The sequence below is a fragment of the Varanus komodoensis genome, unplaced genomic scaffold, assembly GCF_004798865.1.
Source record: "Varanus komodoensis strain SLA01 unplaced genomic scaffold, ASM479886v1 scaffold15, whole genome shotgun sequence".
Taxonomy (NCBI): domain Eukaryota; kingdom Metazoa; phylum Chordata; class Lepidosauria; order Squamata; family Varanidae; genus Varanus; species Varanus komodoensis.
Genome location: NW_025335440.1, coordinates 12,742,322 through 12,756,184, shown reverse-complemented (window position 1 = coordinate 12,756,184; position 13,863 = coordinate 12,742,322). Strand labels below are relative to the sequence as shown.

The 13,863-nt window shown below is 41.7% G+C and overlaps 1 protein-coding gene across 3 annotated transcripts in view; it reads right to left on the bottom strand.

Annotated features, from left to right (window-relative positions):
- Positions 1–680: 680 nt before the first annotated feature.
- The window catches only part of RBM33 (RNA binding motif protein 33), a 97,734-nt gene continuing 84,551 nt past the window's right edge, over positions 681–13,863 (bottom strand). For 2 of the 3 annotated variants that reach the window (XM_044425235.1, XM_044425237.1), the window contains exons 16-19: positions 13,285–13,497; positions 12,171–12,359; positions 2,375–2,463; positions 681–1,508 (exon numbers count right to left, since the gene is read on the bottom strand). In XM_044425235.1, the coding sequence (XP_044281170.1) occupies positions 1,460–1,508; positions 2,375–2,463; positions 12,171–12,359; positions 13,285–13,497 (540 nt within the window). In that variant the 3' untranslated portion in view covers positions 681–1,459. The remainder of the gene's footprint in view (positions 1,509–2,374; positions 2,464–12,170; positions 12,360–13,284; positions 13,498–13,863) is intronic. The other variant, XM_044425236.1, reaches the window with a different exon arrangement.

The window sequence follows — 13,863 nt, the reverse complement described above, 5'->3', positions numbered from 1 at the left end:
TGGTAGAGACTGATTTTAAATGATCAAAGAAGAAACACAACTACCTCTGCATCTCACATAAAATGCAGGCTTTAAAGAACAATACTCTTCAAACAACTATTCTTCTGCTTGCTCTGTCATTTTCATTCTAGCCTCCTTTAAAAAAATTAAAAGATGCTTGCAGTCAGTTTTTAAATTATCCATAGCCATAATTTTTCTGACACCTAATGCATTAGCACTGAAATATATTTCTAGAAATAATTAAGGAAGATACACCCCCTCCCTCAACAGATAAATACATGCACCCAAAGCAAATTAGGTACTAAACGCTTTTGTTAACAAAATAAGCCTTCCTTTGGAAGATGCTAGCAGGACATGGGGGACACATTTTACACGCTGTCTTCCTTATACTCTGCCTGCATCCTTTTAGATCAGCCCCCTCTCAGGGAAGAAAAGTCCTCATCATTCCATGTTGCATGGGACAAGGAAATTACAGTACGATTCAACAGCTTCTGCCATTGTGCAGTCTTTGCTACAAATTATTAGACAGGAAAAATTCTAAGAAAAGACGCTCATAAAAGTAACAGATTACAAGAAGCAAGCATCAGTGGTACATTTCACAATAGCAGCCTGACAGGAATGGACCTTGTTTCTTTGTGCACTACTGCAAACATGTCCCCCCACCCACCCAAACCCCCCGGACACACACACACGCACATTGGCTCAGCACCTTGTAATCACCCTTGGAAACAATAAAAGCTGTAATAAAAAACCCCTAAAAGCTACGTCCTTCAGAGATTCTAGGAGGGTGAAAACAACACTGCTTGTGAAGCCTACGGGGCAAAACGGCAAGGTCATTCCTGCAAAGCAACGTTAGAAAGGAAAGGCTGTTGCTGGTAGGTGAGGGACTCTGTGTCGCAAAGAACCACTTTGACCCCACAGGGAATATGAATGCGCTCTGAAGCCTCTTGGCAAAAGACCAACAAAATTATGTAGCCTGTGTTTCTTTCTACATGTTATATGTATGTACCTACTTTGCTACAAAAGGTAGGTATTGGTGCATTCTTTATGTAAGCACCCTATGCTGAAGATAAGAGCAACCATTATCAAATATTCTTTTCTATGAAGAAACATTAAAAAAAAACCCTTCAAAGTTAGTGTTCTTTCCATCTGAGTCACTGTGAACACACAATTTACTCCTGCAAAGTATCTGTGTGTGCTCTTCGCACATGAGGGTGGGACCTATAGTTCCAAGGGTTTAGTACACTCAGAGAAGGTGAGGATGAATCTGTTTCTTAATCCTTGTATAATGAGCTTCCATTGCAGCAATGCTGTTGCTGCCTGTAGGGTCACGGAGGAGCCTGGAGTCCCAAAGGGATACTGCAGAGTTGGACCTGGAGATCACAGGGAGATCCAGCCCTTGTGACTTCCTCCGCAAGATGCTACTTGTCACATAATACGGACACTCCTGTTCAGCAGGTCACTCCACTATCAGTGCCACGTTGATGTGGGACAAATCTATCATATGCCTGGAAAAAGGGGAATATACAACTGTCAAGACAAGCATGTTCTAACAGAGGTATCAACTTTTACGCCGCCATGGAAATGTTTCTTGCCATGTACATTTATCAGACACCCTGGTTCAGGAATAGCCCTGGCTTGTCAGACCAAGAATGAACCAACTAGAAACATTTTGATGGTTTTTATAGGGAAAAAATAACCCCTGACAAAGCTTCTTTGAATTCTGGAAGGCAACAGCCATTTGCCTGTTGGGCAGATTCACACAATTCCATCCCAACTCTAAGATACAGCTCATTTTATATCAAATCAATAAAATACCCAATATATCAAAGAATAAAGGATATAGTTTAATGGTTTCTTCATCTACTACTGTAGCTAGCTAGCTAGCTAGCTAGCTAGCTAGCTAGCTAGCTAGCTAGCTAGGAAGGAAGGAAGGAAGGAAGGAAGGAAGGAAGGAAGGAAGGAAGGAAGGTTCTCCATATGATGGAGTGTCTGCTACTTTCTTCAAGTGTCTGAACATGGCAGGCATATTTAGTTATTTCATTACAGAAGGACTAAATCCAAGCATGAGCTACAAATATTCAAAGATAATGCAGATGCCTCTCCATCTGAGATGCACAGCTACATTTAGATGGTTGGCCCTCATCCCAACTCATCCCTTAGATTAAGCAAAGCTAAACCAATAACAAAGCCAGGTGCATGGGCACAAGACTCCAGTAACCATGGCTTATCCGAACACCTTGGTGATATCTGAGCTGGGTCTAAGTTAAACAGAGCTACTTTCTCAAGAAAGCTTCATGTAGTGGATTGCTTGGGAAATGAGTCTAAGATATTTTATATAAGAGAATATATATGCATTTGGAAGAATGTTTACCTGTGAAACTTCTGCTGAAATTTCAAAGCATCTGCTGGTTCTTTAAATTTTGCAATAGCCTTTCGTTGTTGAGGAAGCATCTGTAAACTCTGTGGAATACAAAGGGAGATTTTTCTTTAAACTTTTTGTTTGCTGTTTTGAAGTACCTCAGAGCTTGGAATCAGTTTACCATCTTTGCAGGCAGGAATTGTATCACTATAGAGAACTAGAGACATGATCATCAGGGCTGAGATATGATCTTACAGATGGCTATAAGGAGATGATTTAAAGTGACGGCCACTGAGGCTTAGCTCCACAACTTGCAAGCCAACCAATCCCAATTCAGAATTGCAAGCCATGCAGTTGGGCTTGCTAATTGCTGAAGAAGCTCCATCTCTCCATCCCGTTTTTATGCTCCAAAGCATGCAAAAATAGGTGATTTCATCAAGCCTCAAAGCCTAATCATACAAAGCAGGACCAGGTAAATCAGACAGATATGGCATCTCTGTGATTTTGATGCTGAAAGCTTGAGTTTACAGTCCAGTCCATCTCTGGACAGGCACGTGGAAGCTTGCGCGCACACAGGCAGACTTTCCTATAGAATGTTAGAAACTGTCCTGAATGTCACTGGGAGTTTGTTGGGCTGCACAGGTCCTTGCAAGAAGGCAAACTGGAAGCAAACCTTTTTGGATTTGGGTCTAAGGCTTTACTTTGGTGAATTTTGCCCAGGATTCTAAAGAAAATGAAATACTTCAACAGCCTTTCTATAAAAGCTTTCTTGAATTCTGGAAAGGAAACCACCTGTTTGAAGGTGAATCTGGTGAATTCACACCATTCCATTCCAGTTCACTTTATATCGAAACAATAAAATACTCAAAATTGCACAGTACTGCAGGAGTGACTGAACCACCAGTTCTCCACAAGGTGGGCTGTCTGCACTTCCTTCGTGTATCTGAACATGGTGGACATATTTAATTAATTTATTGTAACTGCCCAGAACATAGGGGACCAAATCCAAAGGTTCCTTACAAATACTTAGTGACACACAATGTTGGTGCATCTCAGTCTGAGATGAGTTATGTCCAGATAAATGGTGAGCAATATTGACTCAAACTCTTTGGTCAACCATTGCAGAGGACAAGAAAAATATTCACTTATTGCCCAGACTGGGAAAGAGACCAATACACTATAAGGAAGTTCAATTTGGGTTGTAAACCCTTTGCTACAGTGTAAATGCATGATTATCCATCCTTCACAGACTCGAGCCACTCATTCTAGGTACCTGTTCACCGACAGGTGTTAACTGTGGTACCTGTTCAGTGTTAACTGTGAATACTGAGACTCACTGCAGAATTCTGTCAGTTTTGCAGTTGAATTCTGGTAAGGCTAGTTCTTCTTCATCTCACTATACGGATTCTCCTAATTATTAGAATAGGATAAAATGTCTCAATCAAGGGAACAGACACAAATATTATCAGTTATAATAGTTTTGTGCCTTTGGATCTAATATAATGCTGATATAGCATTTCCCTTTTCTAAAAGTTCTGCAAACATACTAGATTGGGTTCAGATTTAGTCAGGCTAGATTCACTGCACCTGAGATTTAAGTTACCAATAACTAAGACCCACCAATTTCTATGGTCTTACCCAATTATGAACAATTCTCAAGCCAGCTGATACACAATGTGCCAAAGCTGGCTAACCACTGGTTGCTTAAGCAACCTGCTTTTAAAAGAATAAATCTACAAAATGGACCCAAGGCTAATTATTTTGAATACCATTTATTTGCTATGGTTGTATAAGAAAGTGTCTAGGCTGGAACAAATAATGAATGGTCAAAGAAGGATTACAATAAATAAAGAATGAAAAGCATGGTAAGGATTTCTAATGCCCATCTTTAATACAGACCATTTTGGAAGGTAGGTTTAGTAAGAAAACTGCCAGCCAAAACCAGATTACTTTCTTACATACTTCCTCCAAGAAACATAAACTATGGCTCCAAAAGTAAAAAGAAACTTTACATAACTCTTTCAACTAAGCCACATCTTCTCAAGGCTTACAGTATTTCAAAAATATTAGGTACAGAAAACACAATTTTCTCCTAGTAGTAGAGAGCTTACCAAACATTGAACATAATGCTCATGTACTGCTCAGAGACAATGAGAAACACTAGGACTGAAGACATTCCATTTCTGATTGTCCTTTTTGGAGGTATGCTTGTACATACCTTCATTAAATGTGCAAGTATCTGTCCAAGACTAGTTGCAAGCATTTTACTTATCCATGTGAGGGCAGACATGATTAATTTACATGAACTAATGGCTCTATAAACATCTGTGAGCTACCTTCACAGTTCTGGTAACAAAGGAGATTATTTCACTTGTCATAAGCAAACTGCAATAATACTTTCACACATTCTAACATTCATGTGATACTATAGTAGTAATCTGCAACATATAACCAAGTGAACTTATTTAGTGACTCAAAATTGAATTTGCTTGGATTCATGCATGGAGAAAAATGGAAAGAAAGTTATGGTGTTGGTAAGTATGTGAATTCAGCATTACCATACTCAGGCATGCCAGCAGGTGAGGAGAAGTGCAGACAAGCACGCTAGCTCCACCCTCCCACTGGCACTCTTGTCACAGGAAGATGGTTATCGTGTGCAATGAAAGGTCATGAAGACAGTTTTAGTCAGGAAAGGTTTCCATGGGCTTAAAATCCTGAAGTTTTTTTAAGGTTTCCGAATCATGCGGAGAGCCTCCAAGGATGAGAAGACTTTTGGTTACACTCAGTCACTCCCCATATATTGGGGGGGACAAGAATTATAAGGCAGAGTGGGTGCAGCTGCTGCACCTGTGCCCCCTACTTGGGTACAGACCCTAACATTCTGGAGCACCAGAAGAGAGCTTATCTTTAAACAAGGATCTACGTAGGAAAACCAGACAGCATCTGTGTTCGGATGTAATCCTAAACCATAGTTTAATATTCCATGCACAAGCCTGCCTCCCCCTTTCCTCTCCCCTTCCAGGGACATGACAAGGAGTCGTTTTCCACTAACCACAGCTTGTTGTCAAGTCTGAACCAAGGAATACAGTGAACTTCAATGACGGGTCACCTGAACAAGCCAGGATTATAAGTTTGAACAAAGTTGTTTGGACAAACCATAGTATGTACTGGCTTGTTCAGAACAACAAACTGCAGTAGTTGAAAATGAAAGCAAATGCACTGTTACTCTTCCTCATGGCCATGTTAGAAGAGGAAAAAGGAGGTTAACGCCCATTCGTGGGGCACTATACCATTGCTTAGTGTTACATCCACTGACCCAAAATGTGCATGCAGCCTGGAAGTGATTTATTTGTGCCATGAAAGCATCTATTCCTTGAGTCACATGGTTCATTCTGTTGTCTGAAATGCTACTTTTGAAATTCCTTCACCTCAAAGATGCAAATATGCTAATGAAGTGGCAGCTTGTGCATTTTCTAGATATGGGAAGCTCCTAGAAGAAGCTTTACTTCAGATGTGGGTGTTCCAGAAAGAGCAAGAGGTAGAAGAAGACATGTCTGCCCACAGTACAATATCAACAGCTGAAGCTAATCTGAAATAGTTCTGACAGAGCTCCCTAATGAGAGTTTGCCTCAGCTTGTCACAGAATACAAATACTGTGTGTATTTTCCCATTATAAATGATGTAGAAATTGGTCTCCCAAATAAGATTAAGTTTTCTACCACAACCAATATCTGCTTCTGTCTAGATATTTTTTGGAATGTCTTGAATGAGTATTACACATGCAACAAGCTTGTTTACGAAACAACTCATCAAAGATTTCAGCTTCCAAAAACAATTGATTACACACTTCCATTGGAATCAAAAACATGGAAATCACTCTCAAGACAAACCCTGTCAAAACATGTAACATGAACTAAACCTAAGAGTGAATTAAGCACAGAGCACAACAGTATATTTCTGTTCTGCATAGATTAACAAAAGATATTTTTCAACTTATATTTGTTCTAAACATTTTGTTTAAGCAGTATGTTTTCCAAATGCAGAATGGGTGAACTTCCATCATTATATCTGATAAGCAAATAAGGACAGGCATGGCATTTGAGGCTTGTCAACAGGCCTTAAAGGAAAGGCATTTTTTTCAGGACTAACTGAACCCAGTTTATTTCTCAGAGGCTCTCCCTTCAGCTTGGCAACCCTGGCCTAGGGTTTCTGTAGCTTTCCTGATTTTTTTAAAGTTTTAATAGAACTACGGAGAACTAGTTTGACAAATATCTAATTTTATTTGAAGGGGGGAGGGGGAGGAATAAAGCCCTTGCAGCTTGAATGCTGCAATAATAGATGACAATATTTTCCCCCTTTTTCTAGAACAAATGCCTTCCAAGCCTGGTATTTTATTAAAAACACCAATTAACCTTAATTTTGGAAAATGGGATATTAGGCAAAGCCACACCATTCACTGTCATGTCCAAAGCTGGACAGCCAGCCTCTGTCCCAGTTGCAAGAATGCTACAGCAGGCCAGTTACTGGCTCAGGCCCTTGCTCCCTCATCTCCTTTTGGCTGGCAGATCTGCTCAGTATTTACCAACACAAATGCCCTTTAATCTGCAAGGTCATTTCCCCATCAGCAACATTTAACCAGGTTAACGAAATACTTCGGAAAGCCAATGCTTGGCATAGTATAGCAAGTTACAGAGCAGTTTTTTTAATTAACAAACACAGAAACCATTTGCATTTAAGGTATCTAATCTGTGACTTCTCCCCCAGAACAGTCACCAATGATGAAGAGGCATGGCAGGCTTAACAGTCCATTAGGTCAGTATCAGAGGCAAGAGACCCTGGGGGAGCATCCCCCATCAGCGGCATGCAGCAATTCCTCCTCTGTCAACAGATGCTCTCCCCTCTCCTGAACCTTCTTCGGCCCCTGCTGCTAATAACTGATCCTCACAACCAAGTTAGAAGTGTCTCTCTCAACTACTGCAGGACATTCTCCCAATGCTTTAGCCTCCAGCCTCCTGTGACAGTCAATTGGGAGCGGGGGGGGGGGGGGGAGGAAAGAAAATTTGTTTAGCTGCTGCACCATTTCTCAGGATAAACATTTTGTAAAACTCTGGGTGCACTGAGCTCATAATGTAATGCTGGATTAAACTGGCAAGTCAAAGCTTCCCTTTGAAATAAAGAACTTGCAAGTAGCATTGCCTTAATGCAGAGGTGGGCAACTGGTTTCCCCCAGAAGGCACTTCTGTGCCTCCCGGAGGCCATAAACCATGGAGCATCCAAAAAGAAAATCCCTTGAATGAGATTAGTGCTACAGAGCTTTCAACAGGCCACAATTAGCTTGCTTTGTGCATGTTGCCCATCCCTGTGTCCAGAGCCATTGATCAAATGCCATTTTTGTGTATTCCTCCCACAAATTACAGCTGACCACAGCATCAGAAAGGACTGCATACAGTGGTACAACCCTACTAATTCGGTGTCAACTTTAGTTAACTTGGCCAGGCTTTCCCATAACAACAGTCTGTAGGTATTTGGAGGTCTTAGAGCAATGTTCAAGTCAAAGGAGGGGATATTTTCTGCTAAACTCTTCAGGCATGCATTTTTCTCTAAGCATTTTAAGTTAATTAAATATTACATATTTTAATTAAAAATTTAAACTTATTTTTAAATAATTAATAAATTGTTTAGTCTAAAAGTTAACTCAGCATTTGGTTTCCTACAGGAACTACATTACATTTAGCTTGAAGGATAGTTTCCTCAAGGTTTGCATTCTCTGTGGGTTTCCTACGTTTCCTCTGTGCTATGGTTGGCTGTTATTTGGCAGGCTGTCAGGAGCCCATTCGGTGCAGAAACAAGGATTGTGACCCCAGCATGCCTGACGTCTCTGCAGAATCACACCCTGGCCAGCCCCACAAGCAGTTGTCTTGTGGGCTATCAGGAACCTGATTCTGTGGAGAAACAAGACACAGCTTCCCCAGAACTGCTGGGACACCACAGCCATGTCTGCTGGAAGGGCAACCATACCCAGTGCTGGTGCCAAGGGTGAGGTGTGGGCCCCAGCAGTAACCTGAGGGCACATACTGACCCACATACTGCCCACCTCAGTTCTACGCCAAACTAAATCTAAATAGAGTTTCTTTTGCATCACACAGAAAATAAAGCACTGAACCAATTTCATTAGGAATTAGGCAAAATTAAATGTTGGCTTTATACCTAGAAAGTTTAAACTAGTTTCAATTCAAATCTCTGCCTATAGTCTAAAGGAGGAATATATATATATTATTAATGTGACTTGACTGTTGCCCTTCCAGGGGATCCAGGCTAGCCCAGGTGTTTGGAAAGACAAAGGGGTAAATAGCCACCTTCTGAGAGGCTTTTATATGATGAAGAAATGCAGATAAAAAATTTACACTAGTAATCTGAATCCACTATTATTGAATAAACTTACTTTACCAGCTTCTGCTTTGGAGATTCCAAATACAGGTGCTAGGAAAACATATAAAATGGGGTTAAGTCTAAATATCTTAGTGGCATTGTTACAGTTTGGTCACCTTCTGCTTCTCTAGAAACACTGTAGAAGCAGCATACTTTTTATTTTCAAACCTTCAAATGACTCATATTTTAAGTACTTTCAGGAATGTGTGTGTGTGGACACACATTCCGAGTGTGAGAGAGGCATGTACAGAGAAGCAGAGAAAGAAACACACTTTCTCTCTCCAAGAGGAGTTCAAATCAACCACACAAGATGTCTGTTTCACCTGCTTGTAAACTACACACTTTTTAACTGTTCTTCATTCAAGAATGTTTTAAACTGTCAGGATATTCTGCATATCTTATTAGTACACATATACGCCCATCTATACACCTTGCTTCCATCACTTTTTCACACAATAACATGAGCAAGATACCAAAAAAAACCCCCCAACACAAAACAAAACCCAACGACTTGACTGTTAGCTGCTGGAGAAGGAAATGATTAGCTTTAATGGAAGGCCCAAGGAAACCCTTCCATTCTCCCCTATGCAAGTGAATGGTTGCCATACTGCAGGGGAATGTGCTGCTCCAGGACAAAGCTTTGTCATGAAGGACAGAACAGATCACTGCTTATAAAACAAGGGGAAGAAAACTTATATTAGGTCACGTCAGTTGTGAATCAAGTCTGGTATTGCTGGCACCAACTGGCAGCGGCTCTCCAGGGTTTCAGTCTAGCCCTGCCTGCGAAACATCAGGAATTGGAGAATGTGCACTTTGCTATAGAGTTAAGGCCCCTCCTGCCACTGGTCCAGCTGGCCCTAACTGAAAGAAGCTAATGGGAGCTGCAACAAGTCTGTGCACAGACCCTGAGATCTTTGCATTCGAATGCCTTCCGCTCCTATGTCCCCATGATAAAGATGGCCTTTCATCCATGGAGGTTGTCAGCACAGCCTTACAGTCTGGTACGGCCAACAATACCAACAGGCAGAGTAAGGCAGACAGGAGCTGGCTTGAATCTCAATAGCAGATCACATCCGTGACTTCCATGTTGCCCTGCACCAGACCCAGTGAAAGAAAGGGGTTGCTGGCAGCAAGGTGCAACACATGTAAAACAGTCCTAAGTCATGCCCTGCAGGTGCAGTTGTGGGGCTTCAAGTAAGGTTTGCCACAGGGCATTCTACACACTGCAATTGGCTTGCTTCTGGTTACATGGTTTTTAAAACACAAGGAGAATTTTGGAGGGGACAAGAGACTCATTGCTACTCCAGCCTACTAGCCCATTTCATTTCCTGCATGTACATAGAAGGCAGATGTAAGAAAGACTAGCAATTTAAAGCAAATGGGCAAAGCAAGATTACAGCAACTCAAGGAGAATATCTGTGTCACTGGAAACAGCTGCAAGTGACGCATGAGATGAAATGAGAGCACCCAAGAATACAAGGGCTGGGAAAAAGATCTGCAGACTCTCCAGTTCTACAGAGTACAAAGAAATGTTAGCCAGCAACATAAGATGGTTCAGTTCATTCTCAATCAATGCAGAATTCCCTATATGTGAGGATATGTCTATTTCTTTCAAATCCTTTTGCAACTTTCCATGCATAAGCTGCTAACTTTATATTCTCTCTTGGAGGTAAAACAAATGGAAACAGATCCTTGACATTACTCTAAGTGAGCACTAGGTTGTGCCCTTACTCTAAGAATGCTAAGAGGGACACACTGAAAAAGGGATGATCAGTTTCTGCCCTCTCCTAAAACCACAGATGGATCCCCTTTAGGTGTGCCTGCATGTGTACAAATACAGTTATCCAACCCCACTACAAAGGTTGCCAAACATAACAAGTACATTTATAGATAATGGTGATGACCCTACATTGGCCATGTCAAGCCCAGCAGCACACTTTAAGAAAGCCTGCATTTACAAATAAATGTTTAAGGAGTGGTAAGGCAGAATATTTAGTACATGACTACTTCCCCAAATAAGTCTAGCTTTCATCAATATAATGCTATTTAGAGTGGGGTCCTTCCAGTGCTTTGGCTGATAATGTGCATAAACTCTCACCAATGTCTATGTTGGATAGGTTTGATGCAAATTGTAGGCTAAAATGTTTGGAGGACCACAACTCACCCACCTGGAATTTAGGTGTTTCACTGCATTATTTCCCTGGCAGCATGGCTGCGAAGGATTCCATGATTTTAGGACCGAGTGTAGTGAGTTATCCTAACACCACAAACCATAAGACTGACACTTTAGGATGCTATGTCAGTATTAGTGTTTAAGATTAGGAAATCTCTAAACTGCGAGTCCATGAGCTCATATGCACAACAGTGGAAGTGGAAACAATGTGCCACTTCTTTCAGTGGACAGAATTTACATAACAGAAAATCCTGAGGTTAGCAGAGACTGGTTTCACAAAATACCACTAACCACTTTCCCTGGCAAAACAATGTGATTAGAACAAAGCTGACTAAATGCTTTGCACTGTCAAATGAATAACTTTGATACAGAGTTCAAGTGACTCCTGTAATACTGGGCCACTTGTGAACTCATTTGTTGGCCTGCACAGAAAGATGAGAGGGGTTTGTTTTTGTACTTTTGGAAAGCAGAAAACCATCATAATGCACAATGGATATTTTCCCATAAATATCATAGTGCTACTCAAATGGCTGGCTCCTGGTTTACATAAGCAGCAACAAAATATTAAGAACTGGTGGACTCAGTGCTTCAATGGCACTTTTTAATCAATAGAAAGCACTCATATAAAATGTATTTCCCCCGTTCAATCCTTACTAAAACCTATTCAAACAATCTTGGCACTGCACCTAACTTAGGCAAGTGAGTGTTTAGAAATTCTGGGAAGGAAACAGTGAGGAAATTGTTATGTCTGAGTGCTGCTTCTGACTGTAGCACAGGGGGAGGGAGGGGGCGATACATCCAAATCCACTTCTTGCTCATGAGAAGAGTTTGTAGGTAAGAATAGCAAGTAGAGAACTTTTCTTAGCTAACAGAATATTTTCTTCTTTGGACTTAAAACCAGTGCCTCTTGTAGACATGCATTTTCGTACTTGCATTCTGCCCCCATCCCCGCAAGAGCAGCCTTGTGGATGCATCGCAGGTTGTGAGCAACTTACAATGAGAACCACAATTCTCTACTGCGCTTCCGGTGCTGCAGCTGAATACTGCTCTCTGATCTAGAAGCTTTTTCATTTCAGACACACCATGTTTCTGGGGAGCAATCTTTAAATACATGTAATAAACTACTAAAAACCCTCTGTCTGGGGCACTGAGCTTTGCATGATGAAAGATTTCTGGCACAAGTACCATGAGCTCAGGGTGATCTACCTGAATGGGTCCTACCGACATCAGCAGGCTTTTCAGCTGGACATCCGTGGTTGACGAAGAAAGCCCTTCAACTGACACAACACAGGGCTGAGGTTTGCACTCTACCACTCGCAGATTCTGCTTATTTGGCATCAGGCGTCCACGGCCCATCTGGCCCGCCATGCCTCTGCCTCTCCCATGCGGAATGACCTGCCAAGAAGAAAAGTGAGCTGCGTTTTTGATTTGCTTGCTTCCACTTAACCAAATCTGACAGGTTTAACACGGAAGTTAGTAATTCACTTAGAAGATGATGAAAGCAGAAGCCGATTAAAAGGTGTCATGTTGCTGTTAGTAAAATTTTAAAGGCCTGCACATTTGCTCATTTGTCAGACTGACAGCCAAACATCTCTCAGATTGTTGCATGTTCTAAATACAAAAATGTAGGGAAACTCCAACATAACAAGGGTTTCATTCCAGACAGGAGGGAAGTGACAGCTCAAAAGGCTGATATTGTTTCCCCGAAAAGTGTTAAGCTTTGACTGTACAGCTGTCCACCCACCAAGGCAGGATGGAGAAGTATCTCTTAGCCCTCCAAGCTCTTGATTTCCAGCAGTGCCATCAACCCAAGTCAGACCTCCCTACACTAGAGCTGGCATGTTGTGGCTAGTCTTTGAGACAAGTCTAATAAGAAGAGGACAACAACTGACGCACCAAGTGGCAATTTACTGCTAAGGATCTGCAAAATAGGGAAGCCGATAGTCCCAGACATCTCTATAATACCAGAGCAGACACAGACTATCTGAAAAGATTTTATGAACTGCCTTTAAAAGAGCTCCTCCAAAAGTATTAGGCTACATCACCCTTCACCCCTGACCAGCAGAACTAACCTGGCAGCCCAATACACCTGGAGGCACCAGGTCTGGGAAAGGTACCTTAGCAGCCCCATGCAGGTAGGACACAAGGCAAATGCTGTGTCTTAGTTTAGCTTCAAACTGTCAATCTAGAAAGATTCTTACTTCAAACTCTTTCTCAACTAGGTTACTTAAAAAAAAGAAAAGTTGATTCAGAGTCAGAAAGTCGTTTCAGGTTATAGCTTTATAGGAATTCCATAGAGGGTACAAATTTGAATCAACACCTTTTTCACTTGATGTATCCCTGGGATGGTTTTCAGCCCCTGAGGAAGTGTGGAGTGACTCTGACCCAGCGGGTGTGGGTGAGGCTGATGGGGCTGCTGGACTGTTCCCTTTGTTAGGGTGACCTTCCGCACTGGCTGATGCCTCTGTTCTGGCAGTTGCTGGAGCCGGTGGGGCAGCCCCTCCGAGTGAGAAAAGCCAACATTCTCACCACCCTGTGGGGGGAGACAACATATTGTTAGAAATTAAATAAACACAAACATGAAATCATTATAATAATACTGTTCAGAAACTACAAACACAGCACCCGTTCCCTGAGCAACCGTACAGAGAACAACCTGTTCAGCATGCAAAGAACACACTTTCCGCTATCAGTCTCCAAATCTAGGATTATGCTACGTAGAAAGAGCATCCAGACACTGGAAGGGGAAAGAGAACTTTGTACATGGTCTTCCCTATATGATGGCTCTTTATTATATTCTTTTCTTCTACAAGGAACTCAATCTTACACAATCCTCTACAAGCTTACACAATCCTCCTCTCCATTTTGTCCTCACAACAACCCTGTGAGGTAGACCAGC